The 25,604-nt window shown below is 40.7% G+C and overlaps 1 protein-coding gene across 1 annotated transcript in view; it reads left to right on the forward strand.

The window, feature by feature from the left end:
• Window positions 1–25,604, forward strand: part of LOC145657007 (NACHT, LRR and PYD domains-containing protein 12-like) — a 61,896-nt gene that overhangs the window by 24,125 nt on the left and 12,167 nt on the right. Inside the window, exons 10-17 of the mRNA XM_081711154.1 lie at window positions 1–1,560; window positions 4,325–4,498; window positions 7,059–7,229; window positions 9,302–9,472; window positions 11,637–11,807; window positions 14,185–14,355; window positions 18,165–18,335; window positions 24,525–24,698. The exon at window positions 1–1,560 is cut by the window's left edge and continues 235 nt beyond it. Coding sequence (XP_081567280.1) covers window positions 1–1,560; window positions 4,325–4,498; window positions 7,059–7,229; window positions 9,302–9,472; window positions 11,637–11,807; window positions 14,185–14,355; window positions 18,165–18,335; window positions 24,525–24,698 — 2,763 coding nt within the window. The remainder of the gene's footprint in view (window positions 1,561–4,324; window positions 4,499–7,058; window positions 7,230–9,301; window positions 9,473–11,636; window positions 11,808–14,184; window positions 14,356–18,164; window positions 18,336–24,524; window positions 24,699–25,604) is intronic.

Here is a 25,604-nt window from a genome sequence, read left to right on the forward strand (position 1 = left end):
CTTTAGACCCTTACCAGGACAAGACAAAGCCATCAGAACTGTGCTGACTAAAGGAGTGGCTGGAATTGGCAAAACGGTCTCTGTGCAGAAGTTCATACTGGACTGGTCTGAAGGAAACGTAAATCAGGACGTTCTCTTCATATTTCCACTTCCTTTTAGGGAGCTGAATTTGATGAAGGAGAAAAAGTTCAGTCTGGTGGAGCTTCTTCATCGCTTTTTCCCAGAAACATCTGAATTAAAACCTAAACATTATACAAACTACAAAATTCTGTTCATCTTTGATGGTCTGGATGAGTGTAGACTTCCTCTAGATTTCCAGAACAATGAGAGATTGTGGGATGTAACAGAGTCGACCTCAGTGGATGTGCTGCTGACAAACCTCATCAAGGGGAATCTGCTTCCCTCTGCTCTCCTTTGGATAACCTCTCGACCAGCAGCAGCCAATCAGATCCCTCCTGAGTGTGTTGACCAGGTAACAGAGGTAAGAGGGTTCAGTGAACCACAGAAAGAGGAGTATTTCAGGAAGAGAATCAGTGATCAGAGCCTGGCCAATAGAATCATTACACACATGAAGTCGTCAAAAAGCCTCTACATCATGTGCCACATTCCAGTCTTCTGTTGGATTGCAGCCACTGTTCTAGAGAGAATGTTAGGTGAAGCAGAGATTAGAGAGATCCCCAAGACTCTGACTCAGATGTTCACACACTTCCTGATCTTTCAGCTCAGACACAAGGATCAAAAATATGGACAAAGTATGAAAGGACAAAAAGGTCCCACTCACCCACGTCACATGAGAAAAAATGTTTTGGCACTGGGAAAACTGGCTTTCCAACAGCTAGAAAAAGGCAACCTGATCTTCTATGAGGAAGACCTGAGAAACAGTGGCATTGATGTCAGAGAAATGACAGTGTATTCAGGAATGTGCACTCAGATCTTCAGACAGGAGTTTGAGCTACAGCTGGGGAAGGTGTTCAGCTTTGTACATCTGAGTGTTCAGGAGTTTCTGGCTGCTGTATATGTGTTTATTTCCTTCATCTCCACCAACACCAATGTGCTACAACAGCAACACCCTGAAATAGTCAAAACCCCAATGTCTGTCTTCCTCAACAGTGCAGTGGACAAGGCCTTACAGAGTCAAAATGGACACCTGGACCTTTTCCTTCGCTTCCTTCTGGGTCTCTCACTGGAGTCCAATCAGACTCTCTTACGACGCCTACTGACACAAACAGGAAGCAGCTCTCACAGCAAAGAGGAAACAGTCAAGTACATCAAGAAGAAGATCAGTGACAGTCCCTCTACAGAGAAATCCATCAATCTCTTCCACTGTCTGAATGAACTGAATGATCATTCTCTAGTGCAGGAAGTCCAAACATACCTGAGCAGAGGAGGTGACCGTTGTCTCCATGGATCCAGACTGTCTCCTGCTCAGTGGTCAGCTCTGGTGTTTGTGTTGCTGAACTCAGAAGAGGACCTGGATGAGTTTGACCTGAGGAAATATGACCCATCAGAGGAATGTCTGCTGAGACTGCTGCCAGTGGTCAAAGCATCCAGAAAAGCCATGTGAGTATTTTCATTTAGAGATGAACAGTGGGTGTAGCACTGGATGTGCTTGACTCAGAAGGTCTTCTGTGAAAAATGAAAAGGAGAGAGAGAGAGAGAGAGAGAGAGAGAGAGAGAGAGAGAGAGAGAGAGAGAGAACATTAGAGAGAGAGCAGGATAGAGAGATCCCATCACCAGGTGCTTAAGTTAAACCATAAAGTTGTGGAACATTGGAATATAGTAACACTGTCCAGTGATTCATTAGTCTAAATGTATTAATGATGGTTAAATGATATTTGATGTCATGGGTAGTTGTGTGCCTGTGTATTGAGAATGGTCCTACATTTAAAACAGTGGCCAACAGTGTTTGTTTATAGTTCACACTCTTAGTAAAACAGCCAGAGAAAATGTGCTGCAGTGTAACATACAGAAGTGTTCAAGTACGAAATATCAGTGTGTACACGCGCACACACACACACACACCACACCACACAGTGTAACATACAAAAGGGTTCAAATATGAACTATCAGTTCAGCTTTCTGATCAACATTACAGTTCAATCACTACTGACCAATACAGAGAAAAGTGCACAAGGATGAGCATAACCAATGTATACACATATGCACACACACTCACACACACACACACACACATATATATATTTCACACTGATGGCAGTTTTCAAACTTTATCACAGGTTTTCTTTAGAGCCGAGGATGGTGATTGGGCACATTTATAAAGGTGTAGGTGTTAATATGACTTCATCTGAAACACTATATAAAGGTGTAGGTGTTAATATGACTTCATCTGAAACATTTTCATTGTTTAAATATTTTACCAAGGCAATTTGTCATAATCTAGTTGTAAATAAGTTTAAGTCAAAATAAACTAACATCATTAACAGCAACTGATTCCAGTACTACACCTTCAGTGCTGTGTGATTGAGGTACTTGACTTTTAATTAGAAGGTTGCTGGTTCAAGCCCCACCGCTGCTGAGTTGCCACTGTTGTGCCCCTGAGCAAGACCCTTAACCCTCAATTGCTCAAGTTGTACTCAGTCATAATTGTAAGATGCTTTGGATAAAAGCGTCAGCTAAATGCCATAAATGTAAAATGATGAGTGTAGCATGCAGTGACGTTCACAGCTCTGTGCGATCAGTGTAACATGCCAGTGACGTTCACAGCTCTGTGTGATCAGTGTAACATGCAGTGAGTCTCCCAGAAGCTAATGCTGTTACTACTGTCACTCACCTAAAACTGTAGCAGACTACTACTGTTGCTCACATACAGTGGGACCAATATCTCAGACCACTAGTGAAAATGATTGTTTTGCATTTCTCTCAAGTTTAATACAATGATTTTCTTTACAAATCATATAATCAGCATAATTTGAGTGAACAGTTGAACGTTTTTTAATGAATTTCAGAAAGTATTACTATTTGGCTCTACTCAAATGCATGTAAGCACAGTTGTGAAACTGACTGCATCAGTTCTTTTGCACAAAAAGTCAGAAGTCCTTGAGTCCTCACACAAGCAGTGCAGGAGAAGTGAGTCAGTTCTGATCCAACTGAAACATGTGAACCGTCCTCCTCTCCCCAGTATTTTACTGCACACATACAGTCCATGAAGAACAAACGCCAGGGACACATTTCATGTCAACAGCAGACATGAGATAGTTGCCTCACACACACTTAACTGACTGATGGGGTCTGCCTCACACACACACCTGACTGACTGATGGGGTCTGCCTCACACACACACCTGACTGACTGATGGGGTCTGCCTCACACACACACCTGACTGACTGATGGGGTCTGCCTCACACACACACCTGACTGACTGATGGGGTCTGCCTCACACACACCTGAATGACTGATGGGGTCTGCCTCACACACACCTGAATGACTGATGGGGACCCTGACTCAGCTATTAAGCCTCCAGGATTCTCGGTGCACCACACAGACAGAACTCGGGACCTCACTGGGAAAAGCAAAGGCAGAGGAGAATGTTTCATGATCAGTGACTCATAGTGTGAGCACAGCAATGTAAACACTAGTAAAGGATTCTGCTCTCTGCATTCTGTCCATTCCTCCATAATCACTACTGCAGTGTTCATCCCACCATCATTACTACTGCAGTGTTCATCCCACCATCATTAGTACTGCAGTGTTCATACACTAATATTCACTACTGCAATGTTCATTCCTCCATAATCATAATACAGTGTTCATTACTCCATAGTCACTACTGCAGCGTTTATTTCTCCATGAAAAACACTACAGTGATTATTCCACCATAATCAATACTGTGGTGTTTATTCCTCCATAATCACTACTGCAGTGTTTATTTCTCCATAATCACTACTCTGCATGGATTCCAACAATATTTTCTGTTTGTATATTAGTGTAGTTGTATTTGTGAAACATTAAATGAGATCTATGTTGTTCTGTTTACTGTTATGGTGTTAGGGGTGGGATATTTTGATATTTGGACTCTGATTATGGCAACTGCCATTCACTGACTTATGAACCAACCATCCATTATTTGGTCACCTGTCTTAGGTTGCTAATGAATGTTATTTGTCATGTCTTTGTCCATTTTGTCTTTGATGAAGACACAGTAATGTTGAAATGTTGCTGTGTTTGTAAAATTAAAAGGCTGAAAATGTATCAGTGTGTTCCAGACCTTTCAAGCTCTTCTTTACATTTTTATTAGCAGTTCAGATCTTTTAATTCATCATCCTCTGACTGAACTACATTATTTAATGTATTAACTCTTTTACAGACTATCTGGCTGTGGTCTCACTGAAGAGTCTTGCAAATCTCTCACATCAGTTCTACAAACAGAAAACTCTTCACTGAGAGAGCTGGAGATGAATAATAATGACCTGCAGAATTCAGGAGTGGAGCAGCTCTGTGCTGGACTGAAGAGTTCACACTGTAAACTGGAGATTCTCAGGTGAGTTTCTGTGACTATTTTTGAATGTAAATAAAGAGGCATTTTAAAAAGGTCAGTGTCAACTCCCTTATAGTACAGTATTAAACAAACATTGCCAGGCAAGGCAATGCAAGGAAATGTACACTTTTATAAAGTTTTCTTCTCTCAATATTTCTAAATATAGTTTTCTGTTGAAACCTCACTGCATTTCATTAAATGACCACACTGTGGAGACAAAGAGTTACATCTGTGATGCATGAGCAGATTTTCAAGTCTAGAAGAGAAATATAACATTGTAAAGAGAAGACACCAATGAGTCCTTGTCCACGTGTGCAGGTGTATTTATTACAATGCTGCTTCAACTAGGCGCTTTGGCATTTTGTCCACAAGCTGCATTTTTGGTCACCTGAGAGCAGAAATTTAGCAAAATGTCTTACAGGATGAATATATTCAGAAACTCCAACAGCTGTGTTGTAAAATGAAGTGTTTTAATGTAAGATTTTCACTGAGTGATTTTATGTAGTTTATGTATGGAAACACTGTAAACATCAGTCATTCTAATCTCTCTGCAAATCAAAGCCCTTAAAATCTTAATTAAAACATTTAAAGCTGAACCATTGAGGTTCTGGACACATTACAGGACACTTTTACAATCACACGATTCCCTTGCGTTTATGGGTGGGAGACCCTTTTCTCATTATGATCTACACCGTGTGTTCAACACATGTTGAGATGAGCTGAACTGACAGCCATGCTGGAGGAAAGAACGCAACAAGTTAATATTCATTCAATAGAACTGAAAGGTTTATTGGTTATTCCTTAAGATAAACCTGTGATCTCCCTCCACAGGTGTTTTTATGAAACATGTAGCTGGCTAATACTTGTAACCTGAAGCTTGCCAAGTTACAGTATATTATTGGTTACTACTCCTAGATACCTCACACTAACGTCATATTAGCTTGACTTAGGACTCAATGTTGGCTGCTAATTTTTTCATCAAGCCAGAGACATCAAACAAAAATAGAACAGTGATGGTAGAAGACGTGGAGTCAGCAGAGAGAGAAACTGAGCAGACAGCTGACAGTAAACTCAGGACATCTGAACACAGTAGTGAGGAACAATGTTCAGCGCTGGACGAGTGAACCTGTGGACTTAATTACAAGAGAGAAAGAAAGACACACAAGACACAGTAATCAGTAATCAGGAGATTAGGAGGAGAGAAGGAGTGAAGTGTGTGTGTGTGTGTGTGTGTGTGTGTGTGTGTGTGTGTGTGTGTGTGTGTGTGTGTGTGTGTGTGTGTGTGTGTGTGTGTGAAAGAGAGCAAGGAAGAGAGAGAGCAGCAGAATTATTATCTGTGTATGTGTCTCTGAAATAGAGAAAGAGAGAGACATACAGATCTATTGTGTGTGTGTGGGGGGGTGAAATAGAGAGAGAGAGAGAGAGAGATCTATTATTTGTATGTGTGAGAGAGACAGAACTATTATCTCTGTCTGTGTGTGTGTGTGTGTGTGTGTGTGTGTGTGTGTGTGTGTGTGTGTGAGAGAGAGACAGAAATTTTGTTTGTATGTGTGTGAGAGAGACTGTAGTGTTCATTCCTCCATAATCAATACTGCAGTGTTCATTATTCCATAATCACTCCTGCAGTGTTTATTTCTCCATAATAAATACTACAGTGAATATTCCACCATAATCAATACAGTGGTGTTTATTCCTCCATAATCACTACCGCAATATTAATTCCTTCATAATCAATACTACAGTATTCATTACTCCATAGTCACTACTGCAGTGTTTATTTCTACATAATCACTATTGCAGTGTTTATTCCTCCATAATAAATACTACAGTGATTATTCCTCTAAAATCACTATTGCGATGTTCATTTCAACATAATCAATACTGCAGTGTTTATTCCTCCATAATCTCTACTGCAGTGTTCATTCCTACATAATCACTGCTGCAGTGTTTATTTCTCCATGATAAACAATACAGTGATTATTCCACCATAATGAATACTGTGGTGTTTATTCCTCCATAATCACTACTGCAATGTTCATCCCAACATTATCAATATTGCAGTGTTTATTCCTCCATAATCATTACTGCAGTGTTTATTCCTCCATAATCACTACTGCAGTGTTTATTCCTCCATAATCACTACTCTGCATATCTTCCAACAATATTTTCTGCTTGTATATTAGTGTATTTGTATTTGTGAAACATTGAATGAGATCTATGTTGTTCTGTTTCCTGTTATGGTGTTAGGGGTGGGATATTTTGATATTTGGACTCTGATTATGGTAACTGCCATTCACTGACTTATGAACCAACCATCCATTATTTGTTCATCTGTTTTAGGTTGCTAATGAATGTTATTTGTCATGTCTTTTTCCATTTTGTCTTTGATGAAGACACAGTAGTGTTGAAATGTTACTGTGTTTGTAAAATTAAAAGGCTGAAAATGTATCAGTGTGTTCCAGACCTTTCAAGCCCTTCTTTAAATTTTTATTAGCAGTTCAGATCTTTTAATTCATCATCCTCTGACTGAACTACATTATTTACTGTATTTACTCTTTTACAGACTATCTGGCTGTGGTCTCAATGAAGAGTCTTGCAAATCTCTCACATCAGTTCTTCAAACAGAAAACTCACTGAGAGAGCTGGAGATGAATAATAATGACCTGCAGAATTCAGGAGTGGAGCAGCTCTGTGCTGGACTGGAGAGTTCACACTGTAAACTGGAGATTCTCAGGTGAGTTTCTGTGACTATTTTTGAATGTAAATAAAGAGGCATTTATCTGGTCAGTGTCAACTCCCTTATAGTACAGTATTAAACAAACATTGCCAGGCAAGGCAATGCAAGGAAATTTACACTTTTATATTATAAAGTTCTCTTCTTTAAATATTTCTAAATATAGCTTTCTATTGAAACCTCACTGCATTTCATTAAATGACCACACTGTGGAGACAAAGAGTTACATCTGTCATGCATGAGCAGATATTCAAGTCTAGAAGAGAAACATAACATTGTAAAGAGAAGACACAAATGAGTCCTTGTCCACATGTACAGGTGTATTTATTACAATGCTGCTTCAACTAGGCGCTTTGGCATTTTGTCCACAAGCTGCATTTTTGGTCACCTGAGAGCAGAAATTTAGCAAAATGTATTTTACAATCACACATGATTCCATTGTGTTTTTGGGTGGGAGACCCCATTCTCATTATGATTTATACCATGTGTTCAACACATGTTGAGGTGAGCTGAACTGATAGCCGTGCTGGAGGAAAGAACTCCACTGAAAGAATCTCACTGTAGCTCCACAGATCTGCTGTAGTGTCAGCTGTGTCCACTCTCACTGTAGCCCCACAGCTCTGCTGTAGTGTCGGCTGTGTCCACTCTCACTGTAGCCCCACAGCCCTGCTGTAGTCCCAGCTGTGTCCACTCTCACTGTAGCCCCACAGCTCTGCTGTAGTGTCAGCTGTGTCCACTCTCACTGTAGCCCCACAGGTCTGCTGTAGTGTCAGCTGTGTCCACTCTCACTGTAGCCCCACAGCTCTGCTGTAGTGTCAGCTGTGTCCACTCTCACTGTAGCCCCACAGCTCTGCTGTAGTGTCAGCTGTGTCCACTCTCACTGTAACCCCACAGCTCTGCTGTAGTGTCGGCTGTGTCCACTCTCACTGTAGCCCCACAGCTCTGCTGTAGTGTCGGCTGTGTCCACTCTCACTGTAGCCCCACAGCTCTGCTGTAGTGTCGGCTGTGTCCACTCTCACTGTAGCATCACAGGTCTGCTGTAGTGTCAGCTGTGTCCACTCTCACTGTAGCCCCACAGCTCTGCTGTAGTGTCAGCTGTGTCCACTCTCACTGTAGCCCCACAGCTCTGCTGTAGTGGAGAGAAGTGAGAAGTGAGTCGAAGTTCTGATCCAACTGAAACAACATGTGAACGGTCCTCTTCTCCCCAGTATTTTACTGCACACATGCAGTCCATGAAGGACAAACTCCAGGGACACATTTCATGTCAACAGCCGACATGAGATTGTTGCCTAACAAACACTTAACTGGCCGATTGTGTCTGAGTCACACACACACCTGAGTGACTGATGGGGTCTGCCTCACACATACCTGACTGACTGATGGGGTCCCTGATTCAACTATTGTGCCTCCGGGATTCTCGGTGCACCACACAGACAGAACTCAGGACCTCACTGGGAAAAGCAAAGGCAGAGGAGAATGTTTCATGATCAGTGACTCATAGTGTGAGCACAGGAATGTAAACACTAGTAAAAGATTATGCTGTCTGCATTCTGTCCAATCAAAACTGCAGTGTTCATTCCTCCATAATCACTACTGCGGTGTTTATTCATCCATAATCACTAATGCAGTGTTTATTTCTCCATAATCACTACTCTGCCTGTCTTCCAACAATATTTTCTGTTTGTATATTAGTGTGTTTGTATTTGTGAAACATTGAATGAGATGTGTGTTGTTCTGTTTGCTGTTATAGTGTTAGGGGTGGGATATTTTGATATTTGGACTCTGATTATGGTAACTGCCATTCACTGACTTATGAATCAACCATCCATTATTTGTTCATCTGTTTTAGGTTGCTAATGAATGTTATTTGTCATGTCTTTTTCCATTTTGTCTTTGATGAAGACACAGTAGTGTTGAAATGTTACTGTGTTTGTAAAATTAAAAGGCTGAAAATGTATCAGTGTGTTCCAGACCTTTCAAGCCCTTCTTTAAATTTTTATTAGCAGTTCAGATCTTTTAATTCATCATCCTCTGACTGAACTACATTATTTACTGTATTTACTCTTTTACAGACTATCTGGCTGTGGTCTCAATAAAGGGTCTTGCAAATCTCTCACATCAGCTCTAAAAACAGAAAACTCACTGAGAGAGCTGGAGATGAATAATAATGACCTGCAGAATTCAGGAGTGGAGCAGCTCTGTGCTGGACTGGAGAGTTCACACTGTAAACTGGAGATTCTCAGGTGAGTTTCTGTGACTATTTTTGAATGTAAATAAAGAGGCATTTATCTGGTCAGTGTCAACTCCCTTATAGTACAGTATTAAACAAACATTGCCAGGCAAGGCAATGCAAGGAAATTTACACTTTTATATTATAAAGTTCTCTTCTTTAAATATTTCTAAATATAGCTTTCTATTGAAACCTCACTGCATTTCATTAAATGACCACACTGTGGAGACAAAGAGTTACATCTGTCATGCATGAGCAGATATTCAAGTCTAGAAGAGAAACATAACATTGTAAAGAGAAGACACAAATGAGTCCTTGTCCACATGTACAGGTGTATTTATTACAATGTTGCTTCAACTAGGCGCTTTGGCATTTTGTCCACAAGCTGCATTTTTGGTCACCTGAGAGCAGAAATTTAGCAAAATGTATTTTACAATCACACATGATTCCATTGTGTTTTTGGGTGGGAGACCCCATTCTCATTATGATTTATACCATGTGTTCAACACATGTTGAGGTGAGCTGAACTGATAGCCGTGCTGGAGGAAAGAACTCCACTGAAAGAATCTCACTGTAGCTCCACAGATCTGCTGTAGTGTCAGCTGTGTCCACTCTCACTGTAGCCCCACAGCTCTGCTGTAGTGTCGGCTGTGTCCACTCTCACTGTAGCCCCACAGCCCTGCTGTAGTGTCGGCTGTGTCCACTCTCACTGTAGCCCCACAGCCCTGCTGTAGTCCCAGCTGTGTCCACTCTCACTGTAGCCCCACAGCTCTGCTGTAGTGTCAGCTGTGTCCACTCTCACTGTAGCCCCACAGCTCTGCTGTAGTGTCAGCTGTGTCCACTCTCACTGTAGCCCCACAGCTCTGCTGTAGTGTCAGCTGTGTCCACTCTCACTGTAGCCCCACAGCTCTGCTGTAGTGTCAGCTGTGTCCACTCTCACTGTAGCCCCACAGGTCTGCTGTAGTGTCGGCTGTGTCCACTCTCACTGTAACCCCACAGCTCTGCTGTAGTGTCGGCTGTGTCCACTCTCACTGTAGCCCCACAGCTCTGCTGTAGTGTCGGCTGTGTCCACTCTCACTGTAGCATCACAGGTCTGCTGTAGTGTCGGCTGTGTCCACTCTCACTGTAGCCCCACAGCTCTGCTGTAGTGTCAGCTGTGTCCACTCTCACTGTAGCCCCACAGCTCTGCTGTAGTGTCGGCTGTGTCCACTCTCACTGTAGCCCCACAGCTCTGCTGTAGTGGAGAGAAGTGAGAAGTGAGTCGAAGTTCTGATCCAACTGAAACAACATGTGAACGGTCCTCTTCTCCCCAGTATTTTACTGCACACATGCAGTCCATGAAGGACAAACTCCAGGGACACATTTCATGTCAACAGCCGACATGAGATTGTTGCCTAACAAACACTTAACCGGCCGATTGTGTCTGAGTCACACACACACCTGACTGACTGATGGGGTCTGCCTCACACATACCTGACTGACTGATGGGGTCCCTGACTCAACTATTGTGCCTCCAGGATTCTCGGTGCACCACACAGACAGAACTCAGGACCTCACTGGGAAAAGCAAAGGCAGAGGAGAATGTTTCATGATCAGTGACTCATAGTGTGAGCACAGGAATGTAAACACTAGTAAAAGATTATGCTCTCTGCATTCTGTCCAATCAAAACTGCAGTGTTCATTCCTCCATAATCACTACTGCGGTGTTTATTCATCCATAATCACTAATGCAGTGTTTATTCCTCCATAATCACTACTCTGCCTGTCTTCCAACAATACTTTCTGTTTGTATATTAGTGTGTTTGTATTTGTGAAACATTGAATGAGATCTATGTTGTTCTGTTTCCTGTTATGGTGTTAGGGGTGGGATATTTTGATATTTGGACTCTGATTATGGTAACTGCCATTCACTGACTTATGAACCAACCATCCATTATTTGTTCATCTGTTTTAGGTTGCTAATGAATGTTATTTGTCATGTCTTTTTCCATTTTGTCTTTGATGAAGACACAGTAGTGTTGAAATGTTACTGTGTTTGTAAAATTAAAAGGCTGAAAATGTATCAGTGTGTTCCAGACCTTTCAAGCCCTTCTTTAAATTTTTATTAGCAGTTCAGATCTTTTAATTCATCATCCTCTGACTGAACTACATTATTTACTGTATTTACTCTTTTACAGACTATCTGGCTGTGGTCTCAATAAAGGGTCTTGCAAATCTCTCACATCAGCTCTAAAAACAGAAAACTCACTGAGAGAGCTGGAGATGAATAATAATGACCTGCAGAATTCAGGAGTGGAGCAGCTCTGTGCTGGACTGGAGAGTTCACACTGTAAACTGGAGATTCTCAGGTGAGTTTCTGTGACTATTTTTGAATGTAAATAAAGAGGCATTTATCTGGTCAGTGTCAACTCCCTTATAGTACAGTATTAAACAAACATTGCCAGGCAAGGCAATGCAAGGAAATTTACACTTTTATATTATAAAGTTCTCTTCTTTAAATATTTCTAAATATAGCTTTCTATTGAAACCTCACTGCATTTCATTAAATGACCACACTGTGGAGACAAAGAGTTACATCTGTCATGCATGAGCAGATATTCAAGTCTAGAAGAGAAACATAACATTGTAAAGAGAAGACACAAATGAGTCCTTGTCCACATGTACAGGTGTATTTATTACAATGCTGCTTCAACTAGGCGCTTTGGCATTTTGTCCACAAGCTGCATTTTTGGTCACCTGAGAGCAGAAATTTAGCAAAATGTATTTTACAATCACACATGATTCCATTGTGTTTTTGGGTGGGAGACCCCATTCTCATTATGATTTATACCATGTGTTCAACACATGTTGAGGTGAGCTGAACTGATAGCCGTGCTGGAGGAAAGAACTCCACTGAAAGAATCTCACTGTAGCTCCACAGATCTGCTGTAGTGTCAGCTGTGTCCACTCTCACTGTAGCCCCACAGCTCTGCTGTAGTGTCGGCTGTGTCCACTCTCACTGTAGCCCCACAGCCCTGCTGTAGTCCCAGCTGTGTCCACTCTCACTGTAGCCCCACAGCTCTGCTGTAGTGTCAGCTGTGTCCACTCTCACTGTAGCCCCACAGGTCTGCTGTAGTGTCAGCTGTGTCCACTCTCACTGTAGCCCCACAGCTCTGCTGTAGTGTCAGCTGTGTCCACTCTCACTGTAGCCCCACAGCTCTGCTGTAGTGTCAGCTGTGTCCACTCTCACTGTAACCCCACAGCTCTGCTGTAGTGTCAGCTGTGTCCACTCTCACTGTAACCCCACAGCTCTGCTGTAGTGTCGGCTGTGTCCACTCTCACTGTAGCCCCACAGCTCTGCTGTAGTGTCGGCTGTGTCCACTCTCACTGTAGCCCCACAGCTCTGCTGTAGTGTCGGCTGTGTCCACTCTCACTGTAGCATCACAGGTCTGCTGTAGTGTCAGCTGTGTCCACTCTCACTGTAGCCCCACAGCTCTGCTGTAGTGTCAGCTGTGTCCACTCTCACTGTAGCCCCACAGCTCTGCTGTAGTGTCGGCTGTGTCCACTCTCACTGTAGCCCCACAGCTCTGCTGTAGTGGAGAGAAGTGAGAAGTGAGTCGAAGTTCTGATCCAACTGAAACAACATGTGAACGGTCCTCTTCTCCCCAGTATTTTACTGCACACATGCAGTCCATGAAGGACAAACTCCAGGGACACATTTCATGTCAACAGCCGACATGAGATTGTTGCCTAACAAACACTTAACCGGCCGATTGTGTCTGAGTCACACACACACCTGAGTGACTGATGAGGTCTGCCTCACACATACCTGACTGACTGATGGGGTCCCTGATTCAACTATTGAGCCTCCAGGATTCTCGGTGCACCACACAGACAGAACTCAGGACCTCACTGGGAAAAGCAAAGGCAGAGGAGAATGTTTCATGATCAGTGACTCATAGTGTGAGCACAGGAATGTAAACACTAGTAAAAGATTCTGCTCTCTGCATTCTGTCCATTCCTCCATAATCACTACTGCAGTGTTCATCCCACCATTATTACTACTGCTGTGTTCATACACTAATATTCACTACTGCAATGTTCATTCCTCCATAATCAATACTGCAGTGTTTATTCCTCCATAATCAATACTGCAGTGTTTATTCCTCCATAATCAATACGGTAGTGTTTATTCCTCCATAATCACTACTGCAATGTTCATTCCTCCATAATCAATACTGCAGTGTTTATTCCTCCATAATCAATACTGCAGTGTTTATTCCTCCATAATCACTACTGCAGTGTTTATTCCTCCATAATCACTACTCTGCGTGTCTTCCAACAATATTTTCTGTTTGTATATTAGTGTGTTTGTATTTGTGAAACATTGAATGAGATCTATGTTGTTCTGTTTCCTGTTATGGTGTTAGGGGTGGGATATTTTGATATTTGGACTCTGCTTATGGCAACTGCCATTCACTGACTTATGAACCAACCATCCATTATTTGGTCACCTGTCTTAGGTTGCTAATGAATGTTATTCGTCATGTCTTTGTCCATTTTGTCTTTGATGAAGACACAGTAATGCTGAAATGTTGCTGTGTTTGTAAAATTAAAAATCTGAAAATATATCAGTGTGTTCCAGACCTTTCAAGCTCTTCTTTACATTTTTATTAGCAGTTCAGATCTTTTAATTCATCATCCTCTGACTGAACTACATTATTTACTTTATTTACTCTTTTACAGACTATCTGGCTGTGGTCTCAATGAAGAGTCTTGCAAATCTCTCACATCAGTTCTTCAAACAGAAAACTCACTGAGAGAGCTGGAGATGAATAATAATGACCTGCAGAATTCAGGAGTGGAGCAGCTCTGTGCTGGACTGAAGAGTTCACACTGTAAACTGGAGATTCTCAGGTGAGTTTCTGTGACTATTTTTGAATGTAAATAAAGAGCCATTTTAAAAAGCTCAGTGTCAACTCCATTATAGTACAGTATTAAACAAACAGTGCCAGGCAAGGCAATGCAAGGAAATTTACACTTTTATATTATAAAGTTCTCTTCTTTAAATATTTCTAAATATAGTTTTCTGTTGAAACCTCGCTGCATTTCATTAAATGACCACACTGTGGAGACAAAGAGTTACATCTGTGATGCATGAGCAGATTTTCAAGTCTATAAGAGAAATATAACATTGTAAAGAGGAGACACAGATGAGTCCTCATCCACATGTACAGGTGTATTTATTACAATGCTGCTTCAACTAGGCGCTTTGGCATTTTGTCCACAAGCTGCATTTTTGGTCACCTGAGCGCAGAAATCTAGCAAAATGTCTTACAGGATGAATATATTCAGAAACTCCAACAACAGTGTTGTAAAATGAAGTGTTCTAATGTAAGATTTTCACTGAATGAATTTATCTAGTTTATGTATGGAAACACTGTAAACATCAGTCATTCTAATCTCTCTGCAAATAAAAGCCCTTAAAATCTTAATTAAAACATTTCAAGCTGAACCATTGAGGTTCTGGACACATTACAGGACACTTTTACAATCACACGATTCCCTTGCGTTTATGGGTGGGAGACCCTGTTCTCATTATGATTTACACCGTGTGTTCAACACATGTTGAGATGAGCTGAACTGACAGCCGTGCTGGAGGAAAGAACGCAACAAGTTAATATTCATTCGATAGACCTGAAAGGTTTATTGGTTATTCCTTAAGATAAACCTGTGATCTCCCTCCACAGGTGTTTTTATGAAACATGTAGCTGGCTAATATTAGTAACCTTAAGCTTGCCAAGTTACAGTATATTGTTGGTTACTACACCTAGATACCTCATGCTAACGTCATATTAGCTTGACTTAGGAGTGAATGTTGGCTGCTAATTTTTTCATCAAGCCAGAGACATCAAACTAAAATAGAACAGTGATGGTAGAAGACGTGGAGTCAGCAGAGACAGAAACTGAGTAGACAGCTGACAGTAAACTCAGAACATCTGAACACAGTAGTGAGGAACAATGTTCAGCACTGGACGAGTGAACCTGTGGACTTAATTACAAGAGAGAAAGAAAGACACACAAGACACAGTAATCAGTAATCAGGAGATTAGAAGGAGAGAAGGAGTGAAGTGTGTGTGTGTGTGTCACACTGGATGTACTGTAACAAAGCTAATGAGGCTAATGTTAGCTTCCTTAAATCTAAGGAAATGGCTAGAATATAAAATACTCCTGCTTGTTCATTTACATTTAGTATAGAGAGACAGAAAACAACCAGGATGAAGAGAAAGAGTAATGCTATTGCCATGGCAACCTTCTTTAGTAAGAAGACAGCAGGAGAGAGAAAAGACAGAAGAACTTGATGGTGAAAGTGTCCAGGAGGAGGACATGGAAGAGAGTGAACACAACAGACAGAGACAGAGGAGCCAGCTGTGTCCTCTCTCACTGTAGCCCCACAGCTCTGCTGTAGTGTCAGCTGTGTCCACTCTCACTGTAGCCCCACAGCTCTGCTGTAGTGTCGGCTGTGTCCACTCTCACTGTAGCCCCACAGCTCTGCTGTAGTGTCGGCTGTGTCCACTCTCACTGTAGCCCCACAGCTCTGCTGTAGTGTCGGCTGTGTCCACTCTCACTGTAGCCCCACAGGTCTGCTGTAGTGTCGGCTGTGTCCACTCTCACTGTAGCCCCACAGGTCTGCTGTAGTGTCGGCTGTGTCCACTCTCACTGTAGCCCCACAGCTCTGCTGCAGTGTCGGCTGTGTCCACTCTCACTGTAGCCCCACAGATCTGCTGTAGTGTCACCTGTGTCCACTCTCACTGTAGCCCCACAGCTCTGCTGTAGTGTCAGCTGTGTCCACTCTCACTGTAGCCCCACAGCTCTGCTGTAGTGTCAGCTGTGTCCACTCTCACTGTAGCCCCACAGCTCTGCTGTAGTGTCAGCTGTGTCCACTCTCACTGTAGCCCCACAGCTCTGCTGTAGTGTCAGCTGTGTCCACTCTCACTGTAGCCCCACAGCTCTGCTGTAGTGTCAGCTGTGTCCACTCTCACTGTAGCCCCACAGGTCTGCTGTAGTGTCGGCTGTGTCCACTCTCACTGTAGCACCACAGCTCTGCTGACTTGTTTAGTTGTTTTTTTGTGTTAATGTAAATAGTTGATTTTAGTGAATAAATTAGTTGTGTGAAGTAGCGATATTGTTTCAGACATTTCTGCACCCATAATTCATCATTTGATACTACATAATTCAGATACACTGAGAATTATAACCACACACTGAGAATTATAACCACACATAGAATTATAATCACATGTAGAATTATAACCAAATGTAGCAATATAACTACATGTAGAAATATAACCACACATAGAATTATAACCACAAGTAGAATTTTTGGAATCTTGAAATACAACCTTTTTCGAGGGGATGAATCAAAGAACTGAAGATACTTGTAAGTGATATAAAATATTAAGTGCTGGACAGAAATTAAACCTTTCTCAGGTAATAATATTTATGTTTATGTAACCCACACCCTTGATTTATTGGTGAAGATTTATTCAAATTGTAATCTCATGGGTTAATTAATGACTCCCTGACTGACTTCATGTGAATGTCATAATCTGATAAGGAATTAAACAGTATGTAGTTTATTATACAATATAATAGTGGTTTTACCACTGTATTAACTTGTGTACCCTGAAATTCCTCTGTGCTGTAAGGATATTTTAATGTGTCACCACAAGAGAGAGACAGACAGATATATTATTTGTGTGTGTGAGAGAGTCAGAACTGACTGACTGATGGGGTCTGCCTCACACACTCCTGACTGACTGATGGGGTCCCTGACTCAGCTATTAAGCCTCCAGGATTCTCGGTGCACCACTCAGACAGAACTCAGGACCTCACTGGGAAAAGCAAAGGCAGAGGAGAATGTTTCATGATCAATGACTCAGTGTGAGCACAGGAATGTAAACACTAGTAAAAGATTCTGCTCTCTGCATTCTGTCCATTCCTCCATAATCACTACTGCAGTGTTCATCCCACCATCATTAGTACTGCAGTGTTCATACACTAATATTCACTACTGCAATGTTCATTCCTCCATAATCAAAACTGCAGTGTTCATTATTCCATAGTCAAAACTGCAGTGTTTATTTCTACATAATCACTCCTGCAGTGTTTATTTCTCCATAATAAATACTACTGTGATTATTCCTCTAAAATCACTACTGCTGTGTTCATTCCAACATAATCGCTACTGCAGTGTTTATTCCTCCATAATCAATACTGCAGTGTTTATTTCTCCATAATCACTACTCTGCGTGTCTGCCAACAATATTTTTGGTTTGTATATTAATGTGTTTGTATTTGTGAAACATTGAATGAGATCTATGTTGTTCTGTTTCCTGTTATGGTGTTAGGGGTGGGATATTTTGATATTTGGACTCTGATTATGGTAACTGCCATTCACTGACTTATGAACCAACCATCCATTATTTGTTCATCTGTTTTAGGTTGCTAATGAATGTTATTTGTCATGTTTTTGTCCATTTTGTCTTTGATGAAGACACAGTAGTGTTAAATGTTGCTGTGTTTGTAAAATTAAAAGGCTGAAAATGTATCAGTGTGTTCCAGACCTTTCAAACTCTTCTTTACATTTTTATTAGCAGTTCAGATCTTTTAATTCATCATCCTCTGACTGCACTACATTATTTACTGTATTTAATCTTTTACAGACTATCTGGCTGTGGTCTCACGGAAGAGTCTTGCAAATCTCTCACATCAGTTCTACAAACAGAAAACTCACTGAGAGAGCTGGAGATGAATAATAATGACCTGCAGAATTCAGGAGTGGAGCAGCTCTGTGCTGGACTGAAGAGTTCACACTATAAACTGGAGATTCTCAGGTGAGTTTCTGTGACTATTTTTGAATGTAAATAAAGAGGCATTTTAAAAAGGTCAGTGTCAACTCCCTTATAGTACAGTATTAAACAAACATTGCCAGACAAGGCAATGCAAGGAAATATACATTTTTATATTATATTATAAAGTTCTCTTCTCTAAATATTTCTAAATATAGTTTTCTGTTGAAACCTCACTGCATTTCATTAAATGACCACACTGTGGAGACAAAGAGTTACATTTGTGATGCATAAGCAGATATTCAAGTCTAGAAGGGAAATATAACATTGTAAAGAGGAGACACAGATGAGTCCTTGTCCACATGTACAGGTGTATTTATTACAATGCTGCTTCAACTAGGTGCTTTGGCATTTTGTCCACAAGCTGCATTTTTGGTCACCTGAGCGCAGAAATTTAGCAAAATGTCTTACAGGATGAATATATTCAGAAACTCCCAACAATAGTGTTGTAAAATGAAGTGTTCTAATGTAAGATTTTCACTGAGTGATTTTATCTAGTTTATGTATGGAAACACTGTAAACATCAGTCATTCTAATCTCTCTGCAAATACAAGCCCTTAAAATCTTAATTAAAACATTTAAAGCTGAACTATTGAGGTTCTAGACACATTACAGGACTCTTCTACAAGCACACATGATTCCCTTGTGTTTTTGGGTGGGATATTGTCTAAGTGTGTGTGTGTGTGTGTGTGTGTGTGTGTGTGTGTGTGTGGTACCTAGCATGTGTGGTGTTTTGTAATTACATCAGAACTTCAGACATTTCTGACATTTCTGCATCCATAATTCATTATTTGATACTACAGAATGTAGATACATCAAGAATTATCACCACTTGTAAAATTATAACCACAGGGAGACTTATAACTACTTGTAGTATTAGAACTAAACATAGAATTATAACCACTTGTAGAATTATAACTAAACATAGAATTATAACCACAGACAATTTTTGGAATCTTGAAATACAACCTTTATCAAGGGTATGAATCAAAGAATGGAAGATACTTGTAAGTGATATAAAATATTAAGTGCTGGACAGAAATGAACCTTTCTCAGATAATAATATTTATGTTTATGTAACCCACACCCTTGATTTATTGGTGATGATTCATTCAAAATGTAATCTTATGGGTTAATGAATGACTCCCTTACTGACTTCATGTGATTTGTCATAATCTGATAAGGAATTAAACAGTATGTATGTAGTTTATTATACACTTAACTTGTGTACCCTGAAATTCCTCTGTGCTTTAAGGCCATTTTAGTGTGTCACCACAAGATGTTCACTGGTCCCATCTGTCCCCCCAGTAAATATGTTCTGCAGGCCTCAACTGGACATTTGGTGCTGAAATTATTTGCCAGCAAACAAGCCAGAGCTCACACTATTTAGTTCAAGATCAGTATAACAACTGTTCATACACAGTAAACTAGACCTCACACTGTTTAGTTCAGGGCCAATATAACTACTGTTTATACACAGTAAACCAGACCTCACACTGTTTAGTTCACGGCCAATATGACTACTGTATATACACAGTAAACCAGACCTCACACTGTTTAGTTCAGGGCAATATGACTACTGTTTATACACAGTAAACCAGACCTTACACTGTTTAGTTCAGTGCCAATATGACTACTGTATATACACAGTAAACCAGACCTCACACTGTTTAGTTCACGGCCAATATAATTACTGTTTATACACAGTAAAGCAGACCTCACACTGTTTAGTTCAGGACCAATATGACTACTGTTTATACACAGTAAACCAGACCTCACACTGTTTAGTTCACGGCCAATATAATTACTGTATATACACAGTAAACCAGACCTCACACTGTTTAGTTCAGGGCCAATATGACTACTGTTTATACACAGTAGACCAGACCTCACACTGTTTAGTTCAGGGCCAATATAATTACTGTTTATACACAGTAAACCAGACCTCACACTGTTTAGTTCAGTGCCAATATGACTACTGTATATACACAGTAAACCAGAACTCACACTGTTTAGTTCACAGCCAATATAATTACTGTATATACACAGTAAACCAGACATCACACTGTTTAGTTCAGGACCAATATAACTACTGTTTATACACAGTAAACCTGACCTCACACTGTTTATTTCAGAGCCAATATGACTACTGTTTGAAATCTTATTTATTACACAGATTGACACAAATATGTTTCATTTACTGTTTATAATGCTTCACCTCGATTGAAACGTGAGTGTGTGTGTGTGTGTGTGTGTGAGGGAGAGACAGAACTATTATTTGTTTGTATGTGTGTGTGTGTGTGTGTGTGAGAGAGAGATGGGGAGAGAGAGAGACAGAACTATTATCTACGTGTTTGAGAGAGAAAGAGAACTATTATCTGTGTGTGTGTGTGTGTGTGTGTGTGTCTGAAATAGAGAGTGAGAGACAGTCAGAGAGAGACAGACAGATCTATTTTTTGTGTGTATGTGAGAGAGAGAGAGAGAACTTTTATCTGTGTGTGTGCGTGAGAGCAAGAGAACTATTATTTGTGTGTGTGTGTGAGTGTGTGAGTGTGTGTGTGAGTGTGTGAGTGTGTGTGTGAGTGTGTGTGAGAGAGAGAGAGAGAGAGAGAGAGAGAGAGATCTATTATTTGTAAGTGTGAGACGGAACTATTATCTGTGAGTTTGTGTGTGTGAAATAGAGAGAGAGAGAGACAGACAGATCTATTTGTGTGTGTTAGAGAGGCAGAACTATTATCTGTGTGTGACCACCACTGATAGAATGTGCTCCTCACTGGACCCCTTGCTGTGCTCCTTGTCTTTCTGCTTCCTCCATACAGGAGAACAAACACTGACCACAGAAAATACTTAAAACCACAAGATGTCTGGAGGGCTCAGAAGTTCAGAAACAATAGTGAAGGTGTTTTGCAGGGAAATTATATAAAATACAAATAGTGGGAGAGTCAAGGCACTGCTCTGTTAAAAAAAAAAAAGAAATGTGTAAAACTCTTATTTAATGCATTGTTCATAGCAACACTCTAATACAATGGTTATGCTAGTTTGAATGTGTCCAAGCTACATTCCACACAATATAGTAATGTGGCTGTCTTTAGGGTTCACAAATTATGAAGAAAATCATCAGTTTTATCTTACAGTGTTTGGAGTGTTGGAGGCAGCCATCTTCAGTTGCTGGTTATTTCAGCTGCAGATGATTAGAGAGAGATACCAACCTTTATACATCTCTGTTATGTGCCAGTGTAGGGGGAGAGACCACAACAGACACTTTATTCTGAGCACAAACCACTATTACAAAAAAGTAATAGAGATCTACAAACATGCCGTCTGACTCTATGGGGAGTATAAGCCAGAATAAAAACCAAACCCAACACTTGCTCCACCCCAAACCTGTCTTCATTAAACATAAACCAGAAGAGGGAAAAGAAAATACAGTAGTAGATGTAACAAGCTCAAATCCACTCAGTGAATGTACAGTAATCTTCTACACCCACGATATTTTATGTTGATACACACAGCCACACAATAGACTACACTACCCAACACTGGCACAATGACCTGGGGGAGTTGTTCTAGGACAGATCCAACTCTGGAAACTGAAGGTACAAATCTGTGTTCTATTAGCATGCCTGTGTTCAGTCTGTCTATTAAATCTTATCAGGCTGCAGTTATGGAGTGTTTGTAGTTTCACCGTAACTGTAGTGTGGTAGCAGCAGGGTGTGTTTGGGTGTGTGTAGGGCACCAGAATGGTCAGAAACAGTCTAACACCATTATATGTAGTGAAGATAATGTTCCTAATATTTTTCTCAACTAAAACTGGGAGCACACGAAACAGCATAAAACAGTTTGGTCTAGAAATACAGTAATAACCTTGTGATTGTTGCCCTTGTGTTTTTAGGAAGTCTATGTTGACGTATCAAAAAAATGTCAAAAGGTACAGTAAAAACACTCCACAATTTTTTTAAATTGTACCATTTGAAAAAAAAATAAAGGTAGTAATAACATGAATATCCAAGAAGCACTTGTATCCAGCAGTAACAGGAATATGAGTGAGAAGGTTCTCATTTTGAGTGACAGTAATTTTATCCAATCACATATGTGGTAGGACGGCCGGGGCAGCAGAATATTGAATGACGTCATTACAGTGGCCAATAGCATCAGAGGAGCTGTTTTAACTTACTGAGGTGAAGAGAACTGTAGTGGATCATGAAAATAACAGAAAATCTCAAACTGGAATTGGAGGATATTTGCTGCTATGGTGATTTCCAAGAGAAAAGGAAAATACCAGAAAGGGACAGACAAAAAGTAAAAGTAGATGGACTAAGACAGACAGACAAAGCCTGTGTGAGTTTTTCACTGAATCTCTGATCGTCATTCATGGCTAACAGCTAACTAGGTAATGTTAGCAAAGAAAGTCTAGCTATGTTGATTTGTTTAGTTGTTTACTGTTCAGCACAGATATCTAACCAGCTAACAGTCTCAACAATTTGACCAAACCGTCAATAAGCAAGATTGGACTTCTTGTCTTTGCAACAATCAAGTTACAGTCTTTAGGAGAAATGCGGTTGGATCTTCACGTAGTTGAGAGCAGGAGGGAGGAGGGTGAGGGTGTGACGGGAGATTTGACGGGGATGTGATTTATAACATCTGGTGTTCATGAAGTACAGCTGTGCAATAATCAGTCATGTTCCCTACATCAGTTTAAACACATTTAAACCTTGTAGCTAGGTTACAGGTGGTTACTAGGTTACAGGTGGTTACTAGGTTACAACCGCGATCACGCTATCCGCGCTTTAGCGATTCACGGTCAAGTCATCCGCGCTTTAAATTATGCGCCTATATGCGCGATTTTACGGTATTTCGCTGCTCACCGCAATCTAACTCTTCCTAAGCAAAGAAACAGACTTGCGTATTTGTACAAAATACAGTTTACTTGATTGAACTTTAATTGCATAATTAGATTAAACACAATTGGTAATATATTTACACAGCATAATAAGCATTGTGGAAAAGCTTTTTCTATATAATGTTTCTCATAAGGTTATTATAGATCTTGACTGCCAGCTGAAACAGAGGTTATCACTAGTGAAATGTAGCAAATGTGGAGGGCAGGAGAACTCCAGGGCTGAAATATTCCACTGCTAGTTGAATGGTGGCCCTTGGCCATCACCAGATCATTAATACATCTATATTGAAGTTTTATATATTTTTCTGAATTTTAACAAAATGCAAAAACAGTTCCACTACCACATGTGAGTAGAAGCCCTTGACTATTAGCAGAGTAAGTTTGGACACTCACTGTACAATGTCTTCATAAATCCATATTAAAGTCAAACTACCTTTAGGCGAAATAATGCACTCATTTTGTATAGACTGAATTTGCAGAGTATCAGCAGAGTAAGTTTGGACAGATTTCACTCTACTATTTTTCATAAACTCCTATTAAAATAATAATACCTTTGGGTGAATTCATGTTTCATTCAGGTTGATTTTGGATATCTATTTCTCAGAAATGTCCTATAAAGCCAAGACAGTTCCATGACCACATAAGAGTACATTTATATTTACTTTTACAGCATTTGGCAGATGCTTTTATCCAGAGTGACTTACATTGTAATATTTAGTGTATCTACTGTAGACTATATTGTATTGTCAGTTGTATCTACTTGCAGTCTAGCTATCTGTAATCTTGAGGACACTTGTGAAAGTCTGGCATCAGCTTTGCAACTTCCAAAAAAAGTATGCATCGCTTAGGATTCTTAGACTTTATCTCTGAGTCACAGGTCCAGAAATGTGACAGTATTTTTACTCCTGTTATCACAGTCAGATGTAGAATTCTGCCAAGATTTTACTGTTATCATCTCATACAGTCTGACATGTAACAGTCTAATAAGACCACTGAAATCACACAGTGTAAGTCCAGCTTTAGGGTTCTTCAGATGTAGGTTAATAGTGCACTAGAGTTCTGAAGGGCTGAATAAAAATAAGAGCAAAAATAAACACAGACAGCAGCGATCTGGAGAAGAGTGAACAAAACCATCTACCATGGAGGACGCCGGAGAGAGATGAGAGTGGAGGAACCTCCACTACAGTTACCAGCCTCTCTAGCTGCCCCATGCAGGCTGCTCTGGAAGTGCATCTCACTCTCTGTCTCTCTACCTGTTTCCCTCCTTTCTGCAGACTGTCTGGTTGTTTGGTCACAGAGGAAGGCTGTTCTTCTCTGGCTTCAGCTCTGAGGTCAAACCCCTCCCACCTGAAAGAACTGGACCTGACGTACAACCACCCAGGAGAGTCAGGAGTGAAGCTGCTCTCTGCTAGACTGGAGGATCCCCACTGCAGACTGGACACTCTCAGGTATGGAACGTTAGTGTGTGCATGCGTATGTGGGTTTGTTTGTGTGTGCTTACGTGTATGTGTGTGGGTGTGTGTGTGTGTGTGTGTGTGTGTGTGTTTGGGTGTGCGTATGTGTTTCTGTGTTGGTGTCTGTGTGTGTTTATGAAAGAGTGAGAATGAGAAAATAATGAAAACTGAGTCTTCCATTCCTGAGTAGTGCAGTTCCCATATCATACTGTGGTGGCTGGTGAGTTCACTCTCCATCATTCTCCTGTAGGAACTGCTGAGTTTTAGTTGACATGCTACATTTCCTCAGCCTCCTCAGGAAGTACAGATGCTGTTCTGTCAGGAGTTTATAAACTCTGTTCCATTTTTTGAGGTTAGTTGTAATTCATTTATGAACCACAGGGTGTCAGTAGCAGCGAGTCGGTTTATGTGTGTAGCGATCGTAGAGTGAGAGAATACAACTCCAAGAGTTCTAGTTATTGTAGTTATTATAGTTATTGTAGTTATTATAGCCGTGCTAATGCAGTTGTCTGCGTACATCTCATACCTTTTGAAAACATTGTGGTTGGGTGTAGTTTATTGTATTGTTATTTGTAATCACAGATCATTATTTGGTGGATAATGTTATTCTCTGTGAAGTTTGCTGCATTGTGTTCTGTGTATATCGGTACTTGTTGTGGCTGGCTTGTTGTTGATTTGTCTTTCATGTGATTCAGTTTCACGTTTCCTCCTGTTGTCAATAAAACTGTGAACAAGAGCTGAACATTTTCAGAGTTCTGATGTCAGGAGAGTGTTAACCTGCAGGTCATGCTGTGTATCGTACATAAACAGAGGACACAGCAGATACTGTTGGGATTTCTTTATGATGTGGTGTTTGTTGTAGGTCCAGGTGAGGTCCTCACTGATGTGGGGTGTGTGTGT

This window comes from Electrophorus electricus, chromosome 1, assembly GCF_041902795.1.
Source record: "Electrophorus electricus isolate QZ-2024a chromosome 1, ASM4190279v1, whole genome shotgun sequence".
Classification (NCBI taxonomy): Eukaryota; Metazoa; Chordata; class Actinopteri; order Gymnotiformes; family Gymnotidae; genus Electrophorus; species Electrophorus electricus.